The following is a 25,294-nucleotide window of genomic DNA, read 5'->3' on the forward strand; positions in this document are numbered from 1 at the left end:
CAGTGAAATATGTCCCTGTTTTTCGAAAGTAAACATGCGAGATTAAGAGTAGATTTCACGAGAGATTTGGAGCTAAAAAGTCATCGAGAGACGCTTCGGTATATAAATACGATTACATTTTTGAGCTTCATGTGCAGGTAAACGTTTTTGAAATTTTCTCAAAATTCCAACACTCTCGTCAAGTGTCTCTCCCGTCGATAAGCAAAAACGACAACGATACGGTTCCTCACGCTCAACTAACTTACTTCGCTTTTACAAGGCGTGTGATTTTTTTGCCAGCTGTGCGACAAGTTTTTTTTTTTTTTCAAAAAAGTCAAACGCATCGCCTTTCACTTTTTTTCTCTTTCTTGAGATTTGTTTATTATTTCTAAAGATGTTTGCACAAAAAGTCGCACACCTTCGATATTTCATTGACAATTATAACTTCGGAGAAAGCTTTTGACTTGTCATCACACTCGCAGCGTGTGGTGCATTAAGAAAGATAGATTTATTTCCCAGTCAAAACACGGTTTGTTTCCCAGTCCTCTCCCAGTTTTTGGTCTAAAAAAAGCGTTGCTTTTGAAAAACACTTTTGTGCTTTGTAACTTGACAATTTCGTCACACAGTTGTGTTTTGTGTGTTCTTGCCTTTGAAAAAACCGCCTCGACAACAGAAAAATCCTCAGCAGTTACGAATCGTATTTCGCCGAGCGTTGTGACTTCGGATACCTGCGGGCCCCTTGACAGAAAGCACGTGGAGAGTGCGGCACCATTAGGACACCTAGCGTCCAGAAGGTGGCGGGACAAACGTTCTACAGATTGGCAGCGACGGTGGCGTGGCGGTAGCGGCGGTTCATCAGTTGTTACACACGCGTTGTTGAGCGTGGTTCGTTTCGTGCGACTATTTCGCAATCGAATCGCATATTTCTTAAACACACGCACGCATACACACGCGTGCTCGTGTCGTTGTTCACGTTCACGAACCACGCCGTCGTGTCCATGCCCGACCTTCTGCGAGTTATTCCTCCACGTGTTGTTGTGCCGCGATTTGTTCGCAGTGCGATTTTCCGTCGTGTGAACACGTGTGTGTGACGAGTGTTTTTAATATACAGGGTGTATATTTGCACACGTACACATACATAGATATATATATATATATATACATATATATATATTATACACATACGAAGCGTCATTTAATCCTTGGTGGCAGTAAGATGAGTGGCGGTGAAAATTTTCCCGAGGTACGGTAGTGACGTAAGAACTTTTGGATAACATGTATCCTAGTGCCGGTATCAACGCGGCGACGGCGGCGGCAGTGGCTGCGGCAGCTGTAGCTCGTCATCCGGTACATATGTTGTTTCACACATCCTCTCTTTCCATTTAGCAACAATCTTGTCGAATTGTCCGACTTGTGTGTGTGTGTGTGTGTGTGTTCTCTGTAAAAGAATACATCCACGCGTCTTCCTCTGTTGCGTACTTCGCGCGCGTCACCGCGATAATATTGCGCGCGAAAAAAAAATTTTGCTGGAGCAGTGAGAAAAATATTTAGTTACTATTCTAATGGCTAGCAAGAAAAATTTGCTAAGTCTACTGAATTTTTTGTTTCGCCAACCAAAAATGTTTTATATAACAGCAAAATGTTTTTTTTTTTTTTTTTTTTTTAATGTGTAACTTAACATTTGTGTAATCTCTTGAAAGTACATATGTATGTTAAATAATAACGTATATATGAAAGTACATATTGTATGTTGTAAATATGTGTAACGTGTCGATCGCACTCGAAATTTTTCAGCTTCTGAAATTCCTTCGTGGATAAAAAAAAAAAAAAAAAAAAACCGCGTATTTGGAAGCAAACACACTCTCGTAGCTTTTGAACGATAAAGAACAAACATTTCGTAAAATAAATATTCGAAGTAAAAAGCTCGGAAAAAGAGTAAGCTTCAGAAAACCAAATAGAATAGAAAAATAAATAAATGTCCTGCGGTTTATTTCTTTGCTTTATTAGTTTAATTGCAAATATTTACGCTGTTAAAACTCGGTGTGCATGAAGTGCGCCGGAGAAGTCAAATGTACAACAAAAATAGAGCGAGAAAATTTTGTAATGTGCAGACGCTGCAGTCTCTGTTTATCTCTTTCTCTCTCTTTCTCTCTCTTTCTACCTTTAGTCCTCGAAAACTCGAGAACCAGAATATTCCGACTTTTTCTTCTACCTGCTCGTTTTCTACCGTAGATACCCAGGCATCTCCCGATGTCTGCCGAAAAAAAGGTCGTTCTTGACCTGCTCACGTTGCCTATTGTGCCGGAAACAGAATGTTCTTCTAACGTTTCTCTCAAAGCCACGGTGGTCTATCTATGAAAGTTATCTGGCTCAATTGCATGACGAGAGAAAAAGGAGAGTACTTCTCTTTCGGTGCATTTTTTACGGTCGGACTTCTCATCGCACAAAGATTTTCATCATTTATCACCACGATGCCTTTGTTTGTGTATTTACTCATCCGCGCGACACATGCTTCTTGTATTGCCTTTCGTTCCTTTGTGCTTTGTACACGTTGTTTCGTACCGTGCATGTGGTTTTTATTGCATCCGCCTGTTTCGAAGCTCATTTGTTCTTTGGTTTTCCGTTCCGAGTTGTGATCCCTTCTCTCCTTCCTGAGAGTGAAATTAATCCGTCCGCGTCTTGATTAATTGCGAAGAAAATTACGGATTTTTGCGCGCGGCTTCCTCTCCTCCAACGTGTCTACGGAACTGCGCGTGCTATATTTTGAGTTAATCGACCGATACGTACACACCTATATATCTATATATATATATACACACACAATATATTTACCGCGTAGTTATTATCGGATATACCGTTCGTACTTACGAATTGTGCATTATTTTTTCACTCCCGCGCGCGCTGTCAACGTCATTCCCGCCGGGTAACGAGATAATTAAAAAGCATGACGGCAGTGGCAAACTAACGTTTTCGAGAACGGCGAGCGCTTAGACCAATAAATTCTTTTCCGGCTATTATTTATTTTTCTATCTCGATTCTACCTCTTCTTTGCCATGGTCCAATACGCCTCACATAACACCTTCGTCACGCACGCGCGCACATGTTGCTGATGCGCTAAATATCTGACTGCGCGCACACTCTTATGTGTGTATATGTATATATTATATGTATTTACATATATATATATATAGGTATATATATGCATATGTGTATATATATATATATATATATTACGCAGACGAAATTGACCCGCGTTTATACGCGGGGAAAAGATTTTGTAGGAGAGCACGCGCGCGAGAGTCGCACATACATGCATACATAGCCCGGGTGACGACGGAAAAATATTTGGCTGCCGAGCAAATTTTCATTCGACTGTAAACACCCGGGCGAGCCGAAGCGGAAAAGCTCGTATATGCGCGCGCGAACGACGAAAATAAATCTATATATCGTTCACGGCCGAGCGGAACCGCCCGCCCGTGTATCCGCAATTACGTTATATCTGTATAGCGGGTGGTATATCTATATCTCGCGCGCGCAACACACGGTGCGCGCGCGCGATTCCCGTGACAATTACTCGCTCTCTCCGTCGCCCCGCTCTCCGTCGATTCGAAAAAGTGGGCCGAAAAACCGAACGAAAAAAGTGAAAAAATACACGAGTGAAAAAAAAAAAATGTATTTTTACTCGAAAAATGAATTCGCTGTCGCGACTCCTGGCATCCCGAGAATTGCCTCTGGAGAAGATTTGTAAAACGGATAACATATCGAGACTCTGTACACGATGACACGCGCCACGCGAGCAAGAAATGTTTCTTGAAATTCCTAGTCGAAATTTCATTCGAAGCGACAACCGCTGTCTCTCCTTGTTTTAGTACGTTATCAGTGAGATATAAGTGAACTTTGCCTTCCGAAAAAATCCGGGGAATGCAATATCGATTCTCGGATTATTCGTTCACTTGACGTACACTAAATATGTTTGTTTAAAAAATGTTTTGTTTGATTCAAAAAATTTAATCTTGATTAATTAACTATTATATAAGTTTATTAAATCCATTTGGCGCAAAAAAACATTAATTTTCTATCTATTAATATTTTTCATACAAATGAAAAGATATAACGTTTCTTTTACTTTTATTCTTCGTACTTATTTATGCTCTTTTTTTTTATCGGTAAGATAATCTTATTAGCGTCTTGTCAACGACAATGCGACCGATTTGTTGTTGTAATTATTTCCCGGCGCTACGAGAAGGAAACAGATACGCGGACAAAGTTGAAATTGAGATGAAAGAGTGAGAAAGAGAGAAAACACGACTAGAAGAGAGAGAATATCTATTCGCGTAGCACACGAAATTTGCGGGATTCACTCGCGCGCGCGCGCTTCCGCAGAACCGCAATATGTATTGGTAATTACACAGCAATGAATTACACCGCGGAATGAGTGAAACGTGTTATGTGCAATTGGCGCGAGCATTATAAATCTCGTCACGTACAAACAGTTGGCCTGTGTGTACATCTCTGCTTCGCTTCCTCTCCTCCGTCATCAGCACTCGTTTGTATATAAGAGAGAATCTCAGACGTGTTGTGAGGAAGGAAAGGGAGAAACAATGAAAACTTTTACGCGCGACCGAAAATACGAGCTGCGTCGTCGTACTCTTTTACCAGGACACAATTAACGTGTATACATATACACATGTAGATATTCGCTACGCGCGTTATTTCAATCCACTGTTATAAACGCACGTAAATCATATAAACGTAAATCATTTTCGCGCACCGTAAAATATATTCATTGTGACGCGTTATGTGCGTAGACGCTCAATTAAATTTCAATTTCCGAGAAACATCGTTATGTGTAATTCATGCGAAGATTCAGTCAATTGTGTTTTACGCGTATCAATTCGCTAATTATCGGCGAATGTGACACCGTCCGTCCTCAACTCTATCCATTCAGCGACGCGAATCGTGAAAAGAGGAAAATAGTATTAATAAACAACATAAGATTTGACGCGTTTAAAGTAAATATGTGATATATATATATATATATATATATATATATATATATATATGAGACATTTAAACGCGATGCTGGAGTCTTCCGCTCGTCTCATCGTCGTCATTATCAACATTCCTGTCGACGCTCTTTCGATCCGCGGGAACGAATGCCGTCCCTGTCTTGCGATTCCTCGCCGTTGTCGTTGACGCTTTGATGCTTGACCGAGTTGACACAGGCGGTGGTTATTGGCACTCTGCAGGACTGTTTACGTACAAGCTGTACAAATATTATTTCCGGGCAAACCGGCCCGCCGATCATTACGAAACTCTGAGCGGAAAGTTTCAACGGATAACTCCTCCTCGTTCACTTCCACGCTCTCTCTTCTCTTTCTTACACACACATACAAATAATTCTTATCTATATGTCGAGTTTTCTTATAAAATCGACTATCTTAGGCTATTAAAACTTAATTAGAAGAGTATTTTTATTATCTCGATGTTATATACAATACATTGTATTTAAGCATTGAGCAAACTTTTCTGTCTCGAACGCACAAATAAACTTCTTACTAAATAAACGGCTAACAAATGACTAATAAATAGTGACTATCGTACAAAAGAACAAGATTGTGATTGAAACAAACTCTAGATAAGATAGCGATCACAAATAATCACGAACGTAAATAGAATCTTTCAAATTGAATCTCGAAAAATATGTATCCCCGTTTCTCTCGGAACCGATTTTTGTTTCTCGGAGCGACCGGAGCGTCATTTCCGCACTCCTGCGTTTGTCCGTTTGTCACGTGACGGAAAAAAAATCGCGATTATGTGTGTACGCGCACGTGACGCGCGCGACTTGACACGTGTGTGTATAAAGTTCGGCGCGCGGGCGACGCGCACGCGCGTTATATCCAGCGCGCGTGTACACTGTTCACAATAATGAGGAGTTTGCACAGACCGGGATCCCGACGTTCTTCAAACAGCAAGAGCAAGGACAAACAAGCCCTATATGGACGGATGGACAAACACGACGTATGCGTTTCTGCTTGCTCGCTCCGCTCGTCCTCCGCGTCCACGTCGTCGAATCGGCGCTATAACCTGACGTGAACGCGACGTCGAGTATCTCCACAAGTGAGAGGAACAGAGAGAGAGAGAGAGTGAGAAACCGAGAGAGAGAGAGCTAGCTGGGCCTCTTTATCCTTCTCTTCCCATCGCTGCGGAAACTATCGACCATCACCCTCGCTCAACAAGCACTATAAGCGATATGCTGGCTAACATTTGCCGGGCTAAGCACACAAATACGATACAGTACTGTTTGCCCGGCCGCCAGTGGTGCTCGATCGTCACCGCGATATCCTCAGTATTATCGGCGTCGCCGACACTGTCTTCGAGCGAACGGTTTAATTCCTTTCGAAATTGCGGAGAGAATCCGCGGAACGATCGAGTAAAGAAGCGATAAAAGCGCGCGCAGCGGTTCTTTGTTCAAGATAGCGGCGAGATTGCTCGAATTTCTTGTGCAACAAGAAAGAAAAGACGAAACAAAAAGAGATAAGGAGAGAGAGAGAGAGAAAGAGAGCGCTCCGGCGAGCGGCATGACGTGCGGCGCGCGGCATGTGCCATCCTGGCGCATCCTGGCGTGACGGCCGGGTCAGCTGGTCGGTGGTTTGCGAACTATCTCAATTTGCCTAAGCCGCAACCACGGCGGCCGCGAAAACCGCAACTTCCCTCGTCGTGGCCACCTTTGGCCGTCCCGTTCCTCTCTCCGCCCTGTCCGCAATTTCTCTCTTCCTCCTCGCTGCTGGTCTGCGACCTCCATCCGACACACTATCCGTTTCCTCTTCGCTCGTCCATCTACCTATACACAACTCCTTCTTCCCCTTTCCCCTCGTTTCTTCTCACGCTCGCCCGCCATTGTCTCTCGCGTTGTTTCCACCCTCGATTTCGAGAATGTAGCCACCGGCTGTACAACTTTCCGTCGCACCGACGAGAAACACAAAATTCGCGACCGGAAGCGTGTTGTGTGCACCTGAAACAGGTCGGAAACGAGACAAACAGGCAATTTTGTCCGGTAACTCTATAAACAGCGCCATTTAACGGTTAAAAAGCGTTCCGGTGCAACGCTTCTTCAACTCTTAAACTCTACACCATCAGGTCTCTCGCTACCTTCTTAACAGGAGGGTTTTCAAGTTGGCATAAGTATGTGCTAAACGCGTCACATCAACATTGGCTTCGCGCGCGTTTGTTTCAATTAACATTTGACTAGACTTTAGTCGCTCGGAATCCGTACAGACTCTCGAGTGGTTTCGTTCGTTGCACGTTTCTGACAATCTTCTTTCAAATGTGTCCACTAATGTATCCTGCTGTTTATTTAACAAGAAAAAAATTTGTACATAAATTTATGTTTACTAATTTTCGAAGAGTTTTTTTGAAAGATTTTGGTTCAGAGTTGCGATACGTGTCTCAGTTTGCGATTACTTAAAGATGAGAACGAGGAAGTGTTTATCTGTTAATAAAATCGCGCGTCCACCATTACGGCTTAAGAAGTTACCGGGCTTGGGTTGCCTGTGTATTCGGCAACTTAACCCCATAAGTCGCAAGTTAATTTTCGGTGTTGAAGGCGCTGGCTTAATACAGAATTAAGGCGTGAACGATGTATATTTATACTCAATACACGCACACAGAGAAAGAGAAAGAAAGAGAGAGAGAGAGAGAGAGAGAGAGAGAGAGAGAGAGAGAGAGAGAGAGAGAGAGNAGAGAGAGAGAGAGAGAGAGAGAGAGAGAGAGAGAGAGAGAGAGAGAGAGAGAGAGAAAGGAAAGATGCGCACACACGCGCGTTTTCATGCACGACACACCTATATGTACATTAAGCGCGAGGCTCATAGTTTCGGTTGTAGCGTGTAATCCTCACGGACACCGCAAACATGTAATTAACACTTGCTCTCTCGGCGCGCGAGGGGAGCTAGACACAGCAGCGCGCTCTCTCCGGGCCGAGGATCGCTATTGCCGACCGTACACCACACGAGCTTCGCTTCGTATATAATCGCTTATGCACGTGCACGCCACCATCCTCGCACGTGTGTACGTGTATAATGCGCGCACATCCAACTTGTTTCTCACTCTCTCTCTCTCTCTCTCCGTCACCCACACACTTCGCTCCCTCTACCCTCGTAAGTTTCAATCTACCACGGACCTCCTATCACTTTCGCCCGCACGGCGGCACCCCTGCCCTTTCGCGGTCGAACAGCTGTACGGAGTTAATTATTCGGGACGAGGAGTGGATCTATCTTTCTCTTTCTATATATATATATAGAGAGAGAGAGAGAGAGAGAGAGAGAGAAAGAGAGAGAGAGCGCGTAGATCGATCCCGTGTTTCTGGGACATCGATCGATACATTATACTCATCGTCGTACGTACGATATACTAACGACGTTTCTCTCCTGTTCTTTGCCCGTAGGTCCCGCAGGCCTTGCAACAGCCGGCCCAGTCGTTCAAGCTTTCGGTTGCCGACACCTGCGACAGGATCAAGGAGGAGATTAACTTCCTGCAGGCGCAGTATCACACGTAAGTATATACGTGTATGTATCGACGCGACCGGGTGCACGATCGCGATGATATTTTGCGCCTCCGGTTGTGGTTCGTCGTTTCGAAGAAAAATCCGCAGGCGCTTCTCGAATACGGCGCACTTCTCTCCTTACGTTTTCTTCTTCTTCCATCATTTTTCACTCCGACGCGGAAGCGCGCGTGAGGAGTGGCGCGAGTCGTATCGGAAGAAAGGAGAGATAGAGGAAAAAAAAACAGGTTTGGGAACAAGCGCAGCTGCACATCCGAGAAGAGTGTTACGCGCGCTTCCTCTGTACTGTATATAGTCTTCTGTATTACGGGATAACGTAATGGCAGGCGAGTACACGAACTCTCGAAGCTTCGAGTTTCACGGGAAGAGATGACGGGCCATGCATTTTTCAGCAGCGCGCGCGGGATCGAAACTTTTCTCGTTCGCCCGAACGTTCCTTTCGTTTTTGTTTCTTATTCTTTTTTTTTCTCTCTCTCTCTCTCTCTCTCTCTTTCATTCGCCACATACGTAACATATATCGTATTCGCAGTTTTCGCGGTTTGCGTTCTTATTACTGTCCTATATGTCTTGCTCTCTTTTTCTTCCCTCGATTTGCCGATCTATTCGCGAACGTGATTTCTCCGATACGAGATTATTTTATTTCGCGTATATAATGACGATTTCTTTTTTCTTTTCAGGATGAAGATCGAGTACGATAAACTGACTAACGATAGAATCGAGTTGCATCGTCAACTTATAATGGTAAGTGCAATCGCTACTGTGTGTCGTAAAGTTAGACGTTGCCGGTTAGACGTAACGTTTCTCTCGACTAACTTCTCGTTTTCGCTCTCTCTCTCTCTCTTTCTCTTTCTCTCTATGTATTCTCTCTCTCTCTCTCTCTCAATCTTCCGTCTTCCAGAATAATCATGCTCGCTCGACCGCTAAACCACCTCGGCTTCTTAGCATTAATTGCATCCTCCAAGCCGGGTTTGGGGGGAGCTTTACATTGGCTCGTTACGCCGCGTGTAAGCGCAGAGAGAGAGAGAGAGAGAGAGAGCCGGGTGTACTGCTGCCTAACACACAGGTGTACACGTACGTGTGTGCGTACCTACTGTGCATAGCTAATGACTCTAAGAGCCAGTGGCTCTCATCGAATTAGTCTGCAACGTCGCGGCGCGCAGCTGTCTCGCGTGTTTAATGACGGGGTAATGCACTGTTAGGATCCGCGGCGGCGGCGAAACAGCGGTTCACGGCTCGTTAATATTCGAGCGTCCGCTCGCTCCTCGGCTCTTCTCTCGGCTTTCTGCCTTCCCCGCGTCGGGTCCACCGCGCTTACACCGCGCGAGTTCTCTCACGGCGACAAACCGAAAAAAGAAAAAAAAAACGAACACGACCCCACGACCGGGGATATTTATAAGACTCTCTCGAGTCCCGCAAAGTAAAAGAAACACTCGTTCAGCGCGAGAGATGCTTCAGTTTTTTTTTTTTTTTTTTTTTTGCGATAAAATTTAGAAAGACGGAAAAATAGTGGGGAGAGAAGAAGATGTTAATATACGGCCCTCCTCAATATCTCCGCTTGTTGTTAGACGGTGAATTTTAAGATTTTTATTTTAACGACCTACTCGTGGAATATAAACGATTCAAATGTCGCTGCCACGCCAATAAATAATACATAGCTTGTGTTGTCATTTTTTAAATTTAAAACTTGCAAGCATTTTCTCAAGGTAAACTTTAACATTTAATTAATTATACATACTTCTTTATTATTAAACTTGAGCTTGTTATCGCACGTATACATAATAATACGTGTATACATTGGAGTGTTTTTACTCTTATTTTTTATTATATTCATCGTTACACGCAGTTAGAGTAACATAAATAAAGTTAAACATTAACATGTTGTGCTAATATAACTTTCTGTATATATTGACATGAATATACAAATGTTCAGCGCGTATGTTCCGGCAGAAAAAAAAAAAAACGAATGTATTTTGGAAATGAATTTTTCTGTAATTTTTTTCTGTAAATTTTTTAACTTATTTTATTAGAAAATCACACATTATTTCGTAACTTTGATTATCTGTTCAACAACACTTTAGAGAAAATGTAAGTATTTTAGATTTAAGTTTAAAATATTGAATATCAATGAAGTTATTGAAGACAAAATGTAAACGGAGGATCACCATTACCATCTTCTCCTCTACTAAATTGAGTGTGAACCGGCAATTTCTCTGAATGTCTTTTTCGCAAATTGGCGACAATTTCGAAATCTCTCTTTCTCTCTCTCTCTGCAACGTTCCGCGCGTATCAATGTTTTAGCCTTTTATTTATCTCTTCATTGAGCGCCGATCGAGAGAGCGACGCGGTAATTAAATTGAAAACGCGATATACTGGGGGAGTTTTACGCTCGTGGCCGTCGATTTATCGTTACCATTTTAATTTGCCCCGTCGTTGCTCTCTCCCGATGGCTCTCGCGCTCAAACTCTCCTTCACCGCGTTCCCGCCAAACCCTAATCGTCGTGGAGGCGGCACGCGGGACCGCTACTTTAAATGCAATTAATCTCTGCTTAGTCCATTTGATACAAATATTTCTCTCTCCTCCTTTTTTCTCTTTCTCTCTGTCTCTCTTTTTCATCGCGATATGTACACCGACCTCGTTAACACACGTTCATAAAAATGTTGCATCGCGCGACCGCCATAACGAATGCTATTGCCGTCGGGGAAAGAGAGTGTTGCCGCCATTGGTCGGTGCTATTTGCCCGGGTTACAAATCGACCGATCCTCAACAATCTCCGTTAGCTTCGCAGCACTTCATCCCCCGGAAACTCGTTTCCAACCTTCTTCTCCTCCTCCTCCTCCACCGGCTGCGTCTACCTCCCGAGTGAAATAACTTACTTACGGCGCAATTAATTCGTCCGTGTAATTACCGAACTAATAGCCCGTAAAATTAAGAACCCGTAATCCCCGGATGGAGCGGGGGCGCGGCGTTTACACGCGCGCTCGCCTCCTCGTTTCGTGTTTCTCGCGCGGGCGCGCGTGCAAGTGCTGCCGCGCGCACCACTTCCGCAATTGCAACGCGCGCGGCCTCTCGAGCCGCACTCGGTCCGGGACGCGCCGCGGACTCGAGTGCGTTACTCAGATTAGGGGACGGATTAATTAATTAATCGGCGCAATTTTATTTTTTAGCGGTAAAGAATTCTCGTGTCACAGAAAAATTGATTTTGCAAATTTCGAAATAATTGACAGTTAATCATTTACCTAACATCGATTATCATTGAATCGTCGCATTAGAGAGTGTAACCATTGAACTTTCTCTGTTGCAGTATTACGATTCGGTGTACACTATAAATCAGGAGATGATGAAGCAAGTAAGTAGCAACTGCAAAATATGCGCCACATTTTTTTTTCTTATTCTCTGTACATGCGCGTGTGTGATTTTATTGACATTTCATTTTGTTGTATATTTTTACGCAAGAAAATGTTGTTTATCTAATCGGGCATCACGTTCGAGGAATGACAAAGACCTCTCGAGAGATTCTCATGGAAAACAGTCGAGAATTTGTTGTTACGAAACGATTTTGCCATTATTCGTCCCGCGTATTTTGTACTCGCATCAGGAGACTATTCGTTTCCGACAAAAATAGATGAACGCTCTCTGTTAATAGCGGATAGTTTGATTGGAAATATGATATGTAATAAGCTTCGCTCGGTTTGCACGCGCGTGTAAGACACAACGTTGTTAACAAGTTACACACGGCTATCGCCTAATTTCGCGGTATTAGTTTGTTCGCGAGACGCGTTTTCGACGATGCAATCGCAAATCGCAACAAGACTCTGCACATATGAGCATGGTCATTACACCGTACGCAAATTTAATATAAATTACACGCGGAGAATCTCTTTTGTTTTTTTTGCAGACGGAAATAGCCAAGAGATTGAACACTATCATCACCCAAATACTGCCGTATCTCTCGGCGGAGCATCAGCAGCAAATAATCACCGCGGTTGAAAGGGCAAAGAACATTTCGATGCACGAACTGCACAATCTAACGGTAAATATTTTCAATATTTTTATTTAACATGTAACGGATATATATATATATATACACACACACACACATACGACGCACCTGCTAGTTATCGAATTTACCAACGCGAGAATGTAAACAGCGCGTTCTTTTAGTTCAATTACTTTTCCTCCGCTCTCTCTCTCTCTCGTTTCGGAGTCTGTGACTTCTGGTGTTGGATATTTTTCTCTATTTCGGAAGGGAGTTACGTGTTGGCGCGCGGCAAGTTTATACAAACGCAATCGCGCGTGCGCGCACACGGTTGAAACGCGAGATTGGCAGTCGCGTCGCGTATAATTGAGTTTCAAGTTGATTCTCGCGCGCATGACTCGAATAATTTTCTCAGCCTCGTCGTGCGGACGCCATCAATGTCGAAACGTATAAACGTGTGTGACCGCGCGGAAGTTTCGCTTCCTTTAAAACCGCCGCGAACAATTACGTCGCGCCCATTTATCGTGCCGCAAATATTTATTTTAAAATCGAAATACAAACTTCCTATACCGTACTTGTGTTTATTTTATACGCGAATATAAATTTTTTTCCAACAATTGTTGTTGCGACGCAATCGTATAATCGAGACCGTCTTTTTAAAACGATAAAATGAAATCCTCCGGGTGAAGTCATCGCGGCGCAAACCGCAATCTCGCCAATTTGTCATTACGCGATGCGTCACTGTTACCCAAAATATAATTAGCGCGCTAGTGTGTTACGGCTTTGTCGAGTGGGGTTCGTGACGAGAGAACGGACTCCGGGTTGTACGACGGGGAAAGTACCCGTGAGGGAAGCAGACGCGCAAAACGCGGCGCGGCGCGGCGCGGCGCCGGGGAAGGGATGCAAGCTGAAGGGACGATAAAGGCAAATAGACAGAAGCGCTAACCCTCATGAATATGTATTATTCGGTAAACAGAGGTTGAATCAATATTTCGTTTAATAACACTGCGCGAGGGAATGTATAGTCCTCTCTCGTCCCTACCCTCTTTTCCCTCCCTTCCCTATGCGCGTCATCCCCCTCTTTCCATCTTCCTCCGCTCGCTTTACCCGCGAGCGGAACACGTTGGTTTCGATCCTTTTCTCTCTTCCGCATCCGCCCTCGCTGCTCTTCCATCCCCCGACCGACACGTTGCGCGTATTATTTACGGCGCGTTACACCTCGTTCGGGACTATTACGTTTCGTTTCGCGCGTCGGAAACGAACGCCGCGATTTTCGATGTTCGTTGCGTCCACGCGCGGCGAAGGGTCGTGCGATTTTCCAATTTCACGATAGAAGATAACACGTAAAGCGCGCGGTTCTAACGCGCGTTCGCGAACGCGTTGGAGTAGCACAGTTTTTGCCGTCTCATTCGTATTGACGCAAAAAAAAAAAAAACCTTAGAAACATTTGTGTATGTGTGTGTTATTTTGTTTCCAAATAACCGTTCTGTGATTTGTTACATCACGTGACAAATTCTCGAAAGACTAAATCCGTTTAATCACACCCCCAGCGTAACCTCGTGAATTCGTGTCGAGTTCTTGCGAATAATAATTAGACGCGCAACGAAGTCGATATTTGCACATACAAACACGATTAATCAATTCTGTTCTTCTACACGCTGTGTAGAATGGCACACTTCTATTTTCTATGTTCCAGAATCATCGACCGCCTGATTTGCCGCGGCTTCTTCAGCAAATGCACGCTCAGCAGATGCCACCTGTGACGATGGCCGCTCATCCCGGTTTACCTGCGCTTTCGGGAGGATTGGGACCACCTCCTGGACTTCCGGCACCTACTCCAACGCCCGGACTGTTAGGTATCGGCCTGTCGTCCGGAGTAGCCGCCACGGTATCCTCCGCAACTACTCCCGCGCATTCCTTGTCGATGTTCAGCAAGCCGGATATCCATCGAAGTCAGTCGGACGATCATCTCAAGAGCAACGGTAAGTTGAGGTCTCTGTCCGCAGTAAGTGCTTTGACAAGCCGCGCGCACGCTGTGACCTGGAATCGGCACGAGATTGCCGAACAACGCGGAGAGAGTCCCTTTGAAATTTAAAACAAGTATCTCAATCGGAAAATAAAAAGTCGCTCTTCATATTAAAATTGTATATTAAAATTGTTAGAAACGCGACAATTAATAATTGAAAGTCGCCAGAAAAAAAATATTTTATACAAACGACGAGACACTCCCTCATTTTTCCACCGGATCGGAAAATGTTCAAAGCGTTTTATTACGGGTATCCGCTTTCGGCAAAGCGGAGCGGTGTTTGCGTCACCCTGTTAGCGGACGCTCCAGCGGTGGTTTTCACAGCGAAAAGCGCGCATAAATATGCATGAAGATCATTTATATGGGCGCCATTCGGGGTCCTTCCCCTTTCCGTCCCTCGTGTTCTGTCCCGCTACTGTCCGCCGTTTACAACGCACGGCGGCGCACGTTATCAACATTTTATCGGCGCTATATACGGTCGATCGTTTCTCGATCGATCTCACGCGTAATCCTTCGTATCTCACTCGCATGCTACGCGAGACGCACGCGGTAATGCAATATACTATAGATCGCATTAAATTCTAAAATTCAAATATTCATAGCATGTGTTTACGACGAGAAATTGACTTTTGCGCACGCGGTCTTAATAAAATGTACATGTAATATATAAAATGTATGTTTGTCTATTCAGAAAGATTATTCCGTTTGTTTTCAGGTCTGAGCTCATCGGACGAAAGACATGTAAGTAAGATTTTGTCTATTTTGTCTTATAAAAATTCCGATAAGATTCTGATAAGATTCTTATTTTTATCGTCGCAGACAGTCTACAATAACATTTCATCTTAACATTTCGCGATTACATCAGAGACGATTTAAACACGACAAATATATGTATTTAAATGTACAAACTACATGTACAGTTCACAACAGCACAATAAAAATATTCCCTGATTTTTCACGACATTCATGTAGATTCTCTGTGTTAATTTGTCATCGAAGAATTTTTTTATTTACGCGAGTAACGTGATGAGAGAGAGAGAGAGAGAGAGAGAGAGAGAGAGAGAGAGAGATAGAAAAGGAGGGATCTCCGAAGATGTATTATCACGAGACGAAGTCTCTCCTCGGATCTCGCGAAAAGTTAACGGAAAACGTTTACGAAGACTGTTTGCCGCCGCACTCCACATACAGACATGTATTTTGTTATATATCGGCGCGCACATAGGTGTGTATGTATGTACGTGGAAAGCGCGTACGGTGTTGTAGAATGTACACTCGACCGAGTGGGCACTTATCACGGCCTCGTGTATTACATGCGCATTACGCGCGTGTAACTTGACTCGCTTCGCGCGTCAAGAGTACAACGAGCGCCGCTTCACCGCGTACTCTCCGCTGTACAAGTGCGTACTGCATATTGCAATTTATACTTTCGACCGAACGCACCGCGCGGGTTTACACGAGAGAGAGAGAGAGAGAGAGGCGTTAAAGTGGCGAGACCGGCAAATAAAGAGGAGCGTCCACTTTTTCTTTTCAAGCTATCCGCGCATAATTAACATTCTCGTTTCTTTTTTTGTATGTGTTATACCGCGAGACTATTGAGAAAATAAATTCCGCGGCTGTTTTTTTTTTTTTTTTTCTTTCCTCGAAGAAAATTTGCCGCAAATGTGCAAGAGTCTCAATATAAAATGACGGTGTGTCACGTGCAAAGATTTGGAAGCTTATTCCCACTGGTGCCGCGCACACGTCTATACATATATCGATGTCTCAGCGAGTCTCGTATCGTGGAGGAAAAGGAATATATAGCGCGCGAGTCGAAGAGAAAACAAGAAAAGAAGACCGAGAGGAGGTATATCTTATATTACGGGTTTGCCCGAGTCTGTAATCATCGCGGGACCGCGAAACGCCCATCGACGCCCTCTCATTCCGCCTCTCGCCATTCTATTTTCTTCTCTCGTCTCGCGCGCCGTTCGCGCCGATCCCGGGGGTACTACTTTCTTGGGGCCCTCTTCCGCTCTCTCATAGCATCCTTTTCCTCCTCCTCCTCCTCCTCTTCTCTTTCTCTTCCCCTCCGGCGCCTTGTCACGTCACGCCGGTGTGCCCACTCTATAATCATTATCGGCTTTCGCGGGGCCCGACCCCGTTGTACATCATCCATCCCTTCCCCGTTTTCCTTCTTTCATCTATTTATCTTCTTCTCTTCGTTCATTTGTCCGCGCTCTGTTCTCTTCAATTCCATTATGCTCCATTACGAATTTACCGAATGACGAGGGTATGCGTGTCCAGGTCTTTGCTCCCTCCCTACCCCTCTTCTCGCGCAAAGAAATTTGCGGGAATTTATCGCCGGGAACGCACGCTAATCTTGGAGATTCGCCGCGCGCGAGTCTCGCGGGACGATCGAGGATCGTCGCGATTTTATCGCTTCGTTCCGCTCGCCAAATTGATATCTCATTGAGAGGCGCGTCGAGCGGATAAAAAAATCCGCGTGATAGCACGACTGAAAGTTTATACATTTTACGTTCTTTGTACGAGAGAGAGAGAGCGCGATGTGTTTCGAGAAGAAGAGGAGATGTAAAGTCGAAATCGATTATTGCGAGAACGCTCGCGTGACGATTGATAATAACCTGCGTCGACGCGGGTAATTACGGTTTTGTCACGTCCGTCGACGCCACCGGGAATATGTGGCTAATCCGTTGTTCCAGCCTGTACTTGCCGCGTGGTGTCTGTTGTTAAACGAGATTAACGAGATCCATGGGATTAACGGGGAGAAAGGGGGCTTGTACGCGCGCGCGCGCGTGCGTACATTCGTTCGATCGCCGCGTCTTCTATCGGTTTATCGTACACGAGCTTATTACACTCTGTGCGCATCGCAAACACGAAACAAGCATTTTCAAGGAGAAAAAAACCTACCCTTTGAACGATAAAATCGTCAATCCACTATCAGTATATACTAGTGACTATCTTGACACGTTATTCTCTTACACGTATACAGCAATTGTTGCAATGCCCCACCGCGCGTGTTTATGTACTAAACAAAAACGTCGTCGTTGTGCATTTTACAGAGACACTCGGTATCGCCAGCTGAAAAGTATAGCAGATCGCGCACACCGTCGGAATCTACCCACTTGTCCCATCAAACGCAAAGTCACCACCACACGCAAAGTCACCACCACACGCAAAGTCATCACCACGAGCCTTCCTTGAAGAAGATAAAGAAAGATCTCGATAAGGATGCTGGTCATGTAAGTGCATATCGGTATTACCGTATGCCGTAAAAAAAAAAAAAAAAGACAAAAAAAAATCATTACTCTTTTTGAGAGATGTAAAAATATACACTTAATCGCGCGCAATCGCGATGCTTCCTCCGCGCAGAGCGACGGCGAGAAGAGTGACCAGGATCTAGTCGTAGATGACGGAAGCGATAGTCCAGATAGTCCGATGGTAAACGGCACGACGTCGCCTCGGGAGAACGGCATCGACAAAGCCTCCTCGGTAGTGGTGCATCCATCTATGAGCGCCGGCAGCGTGCAAACGGCGATGAAAAAAGACATTACGTTGCCACAGCACTCGCCCCGAAGTGGCACGAGCAGCAACGCCAGCACGCCGTCGGCGAAGAAGATGGAAGACCGCGAAAAACCGACGACGCCAATCTCAAAGTCGGTTACGCCGACGGCAATGATGGGCGCGACAAAATCATCGACTTCCGGTAAGCTGCTCCAGGTGCCGCCGGTACCGTCTGCGATACCGCCAACATCTGTAGCGGCTTATCCGACCTCGTTGCATTATTCGCCCGGTCTGCCACCACCGCTGCCTCCGCATTTCTCATCTACTACTGCCGGGACTCATCCGTCAATCGACATGATGGTTTACAACGGTTATGTGCCTAGACCCGCAGCACTCTACGACCCGCACGCAGCTCTGAGACCTCCTGCCGCATCGTCGCTCGCACCTCCTACTAGTGACAAATCGTAAGTACAAAATCGAATTCCCATCTTTGGAATTTGCATCAATTTCTTGATCTCGCTCGATGTCAGTTTCTCAAAATTATTCGATTTTCCTATATGATACTCGATAATAATAGTTTTTAAGCGAGTATATTGAATTTATTTCGAGCTCAAAAAATGTAACAGGTTTAGAAGATGGTGGTAGGATTCGAAAAAAAAAGTAAGTTTATGACGGAACGCCCGAAAACACTGGTACTTTACAGACAATATAGCTATTATTGGCCGCCGGAAGGACAGGTGCAACCAACGTCGTTTCCTCCTGACGCTCTTAGTGCTCCTGGTATACCACGTAATGTGCGTTCAGTTACGTCTTTTAATCAGGGCGAGGTAGTTTGTGCGGTGACGATCTCGAATCCGACCAAGTTTGTGTACACGGGCGGCAGAGGATGTGTCAAAGTGTGGGACATCACTCAAATTAATAATAATAGTAACGTCAAACCACTCACGCAACTTGACTGTTTCCCGTACGAAAATTATATCAGGTCAGTAATAAGAAGTGTCTTAATCGAAAGATTTGTGTGAAGTGCTTGCGACTGATTGCTAAGAGCTTTTGTCTCGCATTTCTCTGCGCGCAGATCGGTGAAATTGCTTTCGGACGGAAGGACGTTGATAGTCGGGGGGGAAAACTCGCAACTGTGCATTTGGGATCTGACCAGTCCGAATCCGAGAATCAAGGCCGAGTTATCGTCCTCGGCACCGGCGTGTTACGCACTGGCAATATCGCCGGACTCGAAGGTCTGCTTCAGCTGTTGCAGCGACGGAAATATCGCAGTGTGGGATCTTCATAATCAGACACTGATCAGACAGTTCCAGGGCCATACTGACGGCGCTTCGTGCATCGACATCACCCTCGACGGCATCAAACTCTATACAGGTGGTTTGGACAACACCGTGCGCTTGTGGGATCTTCGCGAGGGCAGACAGCTACAACAGCACAACTTCTCTTCGCAAATATTCTCTCTCGGCTATTGCCCCGCGGGCGATTGGCTGGCAGTTGGAATGGAAAACTCCCATATCGAGGTGTTACACACTACGAGGCAAGAGAAGTATCAGCTGATGCTGCACGAATCCTGCGTTCTAGCGTTGAAATTTTCTAGTTGCGGCAAGTGGTTTATCACTACGGGAAAGGATCACTTATTAAACACATGGCGCAATCCTTACGGAGCGTTAATATTTCAGGTTAGTGCACTTTTTGTTTATTATTCTTTGGTCTCGCTTCTCTACTTTATGTTCTTTGTTGTTGCTGTCGATTAGCGCAAATAAAACAGTACGCAGGGACTAAAATTAAACTATTCGCAAGAAAAATAAAAATTCGACCAACAAGGATCGGGTATAAACGCGCGATCAATGTTAAAGTGCATATTAAGTTCGAATATCTATCACGGAATTGAAGTGAAATCACACATTGCAAAAAAAAAAAAAAAAAAAAAAAAAAAAAAAAAAAAAAAAAAAAAAAAAAAAAAAAAAAAAAAAAAAAATTCCGTTGCTCAAGAGCCTTTTACTTTAAAGTATTTCAATTTAACCGGACTACGAGAGTTAAGTGGAAAATGCATTTTAGAATTGTTAAGAGAAATAAAATCTAGAGGCGCAATAATTTTCAACATTTACATTTCTTAGTGATCCCGTGTTTATTACATGTTCAGCGTGCGCGCATTAAAATTATCTTCATATCTTTCACACGCGGAGAATTAAGTACGATGTTACGCGCGAAACAAGGCGACGGAGCTCGCCGAGAGAAGAGAGCGGGGCAGGAGAAAACGATCGCGAAACAGCTCATTAAGGAACTATATAATTATGAGCGATATGAACGAGGAGAGTTCCGATCGAGTCATGAGTTCGATAAGCAAAAAAAAAAAAAAAAAAAAAGATCGAATTGTAAAAACTTATAAATAATCGCCAACCTTGCGCTGAGTGCGCGATTTCGTTATCAAGCGGAATTTTATATATATATATATATATATATACAATATATATATAAAACGTACATGTACACGCACACGAAGAGCAGCGGAACAATAATAGATATCTACACGCTCGTAAATGTGTTTATGTTTTCGACGTTTCACAAAACGAGTCTTGACGCTCTCTCAATTTTTATAACGTGCGTCCTATCTCGCGTATTTCTTCTCTTTTTTTTTTTTTTTTTTTTGTATTTTCTTCTCTTTCCCCTCTCTCTTCCTGTCTTGCTCAAGAGTCTTCGATCTTTTCACGTGCAAGCAACGCGTCGTGTAAACCGTTATCGTCGCGCCGCTCACTCAACTACGTGTTTGTCAATTATATTTACAGTCGAAAGAAGAGTCTTCGGTGCTTAGCTGCGATATATCTACGGACGACAAGTACATCATCACCGGCGGTGGCGACAAGAAGGCCACGGTCTACGAGGTCTTGTACTGAGTGGGTTTATACCCGTTATCACAACTAACTATTGCAGGCATAAGTACGCGGCAAGAGAGAGAGAGAGAGAGAAAGAACAGCCCTGCGTGACGTCGAGAATCGCTGTTGTTGTCATTTATTTTGTTATCATTGTGTTGTTAGTCGGTCCCTTGAGAAAAAGGCCGATGCCAAATGGACACGAAAGATCTCACCCAATAGGTTTCAATAGCACTTGTGTAGTCGAACTTCGCTTCAAAGTGAACATGCCACACAGAAGTGAAGTGACGAAAGTGAAAGAATCTCTTTCGATAGAATTTGCTTTCCCTCTCGTGCTTGCATCCCGCCATTTTTCCCGGACAGCACAAAAAGTGGTCTGAAACATGTGGCTACAAAAATAAAAATATCTTTTGGGCATCTCGAGATTTTCAGACTTTTTCTTCACAGTCGCACACATGCGCGGAAAGAAAATAATCTTGCAAAAAATAATCTTATTCTCAATGACGCTGGATTGTGTGAGAATCGGAAAAAGAAATTTTATAGTATTTCATATACTGATCATTTCTCCCCAGAAATTTCACTTCTTAGCGAGGTTCGACTGTGTATTGCGCTTTTGAGCTACACTACATCGTTCCTGAGTGTTGGTCCTTGCTTTCTAAAAGTAGATGAATAAGAAAACGTAAAGTATAGTGAAAAAAAAAAAAAAAAAAAAACATTAAGCGTGAACGTTAAAGCTATGGTGCTATGAATCCGAGCGCTTTATTTAGCGAAACGAACACTGAATTTATCAAATCGGCTAATCAAATGTTCGCATTCATTGTTTGCCGTTTTCAGTTACGCTTGTCAAGTGAGTACTCGGTCTGAAGTGCGGAATTGCGCGCGCTGGTACTAAATTTTAGAAAATGAAACTTTTTTTTAGAAACTTCGCCGATTTACTTTGCGTAACTCCGAATCGCAAATGTACGAGACAAGTTGGCGAACGTAATTGCGGATAGAGCATTTTTTTGACAATCGCTTAATGCGACGCGATAGGAGCGAAGAGATATTGAACTTCACCTTTAGATAGAAAGAGTCTTGTTATTCTGCAACTTCACTGTAATTACACTTTCACTTGTAAATTTTGTAAATAGTGAGTTTTGAAATAAATAAATATTTTTCTACCTTCAGAATGAGAGAGAGAGAGAGAGAGAGAGATAAAAAGCGTATATACGTGACACTGTAAATACATTTCGAGATTAAGAAATTTATACGAGAAGAAGAGGAGGATGAAGAAGAAATTATTGATCAATAAATAAACATGTGATAACAAGAGTGTGCATTTTTTTTTTATCTGATTTCCATCGCAATCTTCCTTTGCTCTCCTTCGACTTCTTTGCTTGTTCTTGCACAACCTTAAAACAGGCCTCCTTTCGTTTTCTCTCTCAACGAGACAATTACTGTAATTCGACATGGGACTACTCGGTGGGAAACGTGACAATTTAACAGCGCAGAGGGACGGGCGGCGGGGAGAGAGGGGGAGCAGCGAGATGATCTGTCGTTTCGTTAAAAAACAAAATGACTAGTGGCCGGCACACCGATAAAAATCGGGGATGCGCATACAGCGGGCAGGTGTCGGCGGAAATAAAAAACAAGGACCACTCGTTACTCCATCCACGTGAATGTTGTTAGCCGCCAAAAAAGAGGCATCAACAATATTTAGTTGCATGCCGGCGCAGCGGGCGGCGGGCGAATCGTCATGAAAATTACGACACGGTTTCGTCGATAAAAAACATAAAACGAAAAAAAAAAAAAAAAAAAAAGCGGTCACCGTTCGCACTCGCGCGTGGGTAGCGGTGCTGACGGTTTCGCCGATTGTCATGAAAACAAATCGGGGACGAGCTCGCGACCTCGCATTCCCACGAGTGTAGGTGGAAAAACAAAAAAAAAAAATTCAGAGTAAGAGAAGAAAAATACGCGCGCGCGGACAGGTCGAGGAGAGGGGGAGGGAGAAGGGGAGCCAATTGTATTTGTATAATCTTTGCGTCGACGGGTCCGGTATAAATCCGTGCGCATCGCGCCACCCGGTGTATAATTAGTGAGGCCATGCATGCGCGTTCAATGGAAGGTTCATCGGCGTAATGTTATTATAATAGTGGCGCGTTTTGCATATGTGACCAGCGAGGAAAAGAGGGAAGGGTCGTTCGTGGAACGCTCGGGAGGGAGGGGAGAAGGAGAGGGTTGCTGCACGGAGGCGGAATAAAGTCGGAAAGAGTGAGGTGGCGATGACGCGAGAGAGGGTGAGAGAGAGTGGTTTTACGTGGGTTTTGCCGGGCGTATATTTGCATGGTAATGATATGCGGCGCGAGGGGATGACGTGAACGAGCGAGCGAAAGAGAGAGAGAGAGAGAGAAACACGACATGGAAGCGGTGTGACGACGGGAATCGCGGCGGCGACGACTATTGGGGCCGCGAGATTTGTATATCGCGGCTAAATGCGTCGGTTATTACGGTTAATTCGACGACGCGACGCGCAGGATACGCGCGAAGCGTATTACCGCAGTTTATTCGCGCCGGATTATTCGCGTGCGTAAACTTAGCGCGTGTTGCGCGCGACAGCTTATAAAATATAATACTCGTAACAATATTGATTGATTGATTGATTGATTTTGCTTTATTATTACGCTCTGGGATAAGATCCCCTCAAGCGTTAAGAACTTTTACAAAATTTAAAAAAAAACAAATAAAATTTATAAAAACAAAACAAAAAGAGAAAATATAACAAAAAGAGAAAATATAAAATATAAGAAGAAAAAGAAGAAGTGAATATGAAATAATAACATAAAATCAACATAAAATTTTAAACATTGGCAGCTAACAAATATTCAAAAAATTTTCTTTTGAAAGTATAAAGGCGTTCATTGCGTATGTCAACTGGAATTTCGTTCCACGTATCAATAGAGTTACAGATAAATGATCGCCTGAAAAAATCTGTACGACATAACGGCAAGATAAGAGTGCCACTAACAGCTCTAGTGCCATAACTAGATTGTGTATCTCTAAAAGAGTACCTCCCATACAAGATCCGAGGTCTTTCAGTTTCAAAAATTTTAAAAAGAAGATTGCCTATAAAATATTTTCTTCTTGTCTTTAACTTGAGCCATTGTAATTTTTGATAATAAGGCGTTATATGCTCAAACCATTTAATGTCGTAGATAAATCTAACGCAATTATTAAAGGCTCTTTGAAGTCGTAGATTGTCAGCTTCCGTTAAATCAGTCAATAAGACACTGCAGTAATCGAAGATTGGAAATATTAAAGCAGTTACCAATCTGATCCGTACACAAGACGAAAAAAGGTTTTTAAAAGTCTTCAACCGATAGAGCGCAGCATTAGCGCGCGAGATTATGCCAGTAACATGAGCATCCCAGGATAGTGTATTTATATTATATAGCGGCGAAGAGATAATTTAATCACGCGTAATTTCTATTAGTTAATAAATGCGCGCGCGAAGGTTTTAGGTTATTCCTCGTGTTACAACAACTCTTGTCGCAGCTTCCGCTTTAAGAAAATCCCAATTTATTATGTATATCTCCAAAGGTAGGATATGATTATTTGGGGAGCGCCCGCTCAACGCGGCGCGCGGCGATCCAACAGTTGGTGGCATTCATACACAAAGAGCTAATTTTCCCTCTGTCCGTCGCGTCAACGGCGGCAACTCTCTGCTGCGGCACGGCACGACGTGGCGCGCACACAACGCGGTAAATTAACAGGCACGCAAATGAGCGAGTTCACGCGCTCGCTTTCGTGTGCTTGCCCTCCCACACGTCTCTCTTCGTCACAATTGGACACTAATAAACGCGCCAACGCATCTCATTCTCTTTCTCTTTCTCTCGCGCACTCTCTCTCATTCTATCACTGCGCCCGAGCGCGTTCGGTCCACCTGTCATCCCTCGCGCGGCGCGAAACATCGTGCGAACGTCACGTTCCGTTAAAAAAAAAAAAAAAAAATTTTTAAAAGCGGCGGAAACGTCTCGTCAAATAAGACGTTCGTTAGATCTGGGGAATTCAAATTTTTCAGTTCGTCATTGCGGGAACTCGTGCCGCGATCGCGCTATTACATCGCTCGAATTAGCGCGCAACATTGCGGACTACCTGTCGTCGTACATGCACGGAGCGCTCGGAGGTGGAAAGGACGATGAGAGGGTGTGGAAGAAGGACGAAAAGGGAGCGGAGAAGAGCGAGAGCGGCGGTGGTGATGGTGGTGGTGGTGGTGGCGGTGGTGGTGGTGGCAGCGGCGGCGGCGATAGCGGTTATCCAGATAGCAGATAGCTAGGACGGTGGTCTCGTTTGCGGCTTGACCACCCTTGCGGCGCACTGCCCTAACCGCCCCTAACCACCGTACCGC

General features: G+C 44.2%; 1 protein-coding gene across 3 annotated transcripts; it reads left to right on the forward strand.

The window, feature by feature from the left end:
* The first annotated feature begins 855 nt into the window (after positions 1 to 855).
* LOC109858400 (protein groucho-1-like) lies at positions 856 to 21,623 on the forward strand. Of its 3 annotated transcripts, none has more exons than XM_020435600.1 (12): positions 856 to 1,326; positions 8,423 to 8,529; positions 9,217 to 9,280; positions 11,842 to 11,886; positions 12,436 to 12,570; positions 14,183 to 14,498; positions 15,258 to 15,283; positions 17,599 to 17,778; positions 17,909 to 18,504; positions 18,744 to 19,022; positions 19,116 to 19,719; positions 20,827 to 21,623. In XM_020435600.1, exons 1-12 carry the CDS (start codon positions 1,255 to 1,257, stop codon positions 20,932 to 20,934), a joined length of 2,532 nt encoding a protein of 843 aa, XP_020291189.1. In that variant the 5' UTR covers positions 856 to 1,254; the 3' UTR covers positions 20,935 to 21,623. The 3 variants fall into 3 exon arrangements, with proteins under 3 accessions (XP_020291189.1, XP_020291199.1, XP_020291208.1); XM_020435610.1 differs by having other exon boundaries at positions 14,213 to 14,498; XM_020435619.1 differs by having other exon boundaries at positions 856 to 1,222.
* Positions 21,624 to 25,294: the final 3,671 nt, after the last annotated feature.

The sequence above is a fragment of the Pseudomyrmex gracilis genome, unplaced genomic scaffold (genome assembly GCF_002006095.1).
Source record: "Pseudomyrmex gracilis isolate BER0280 unplaced genomic scaffold, ASM200609v1 scaffold_6, whole genome shotgun sequence".
NCBI classification, from domain to species: Eukaryota; Metazoa; Arthropoda; class Insecta; order Hymenoptera; family Formicidae; genus Pseudomyrmex; species Pseudomyrmex gracilis.

Bases quoted from the DNA above. Each gene is read 5' to 3' on its own strand.
- LOC109858400 (XM_020435600.1), top strand. From the start codon at position 1,255: ATGTATCCTAGTGCCGGTATCAACGCGGCGACGGCGGCGGCAGTGGCT. The intron at 15,284-17,598 runs GTAAGTAAGATT...TGCATTTTACAG, and splicing joins GCTCATCGGACGAAAGACAT to AGACACTCGGTATCGCCAGC. The intron at 17,779-17,908 runs GTAAGTGCATAT...TCCTCCGCGCAG, and splicing joins TCGATAAGGATGCTGGTCAT to AGCGACGGCGAGAAGAGTGA.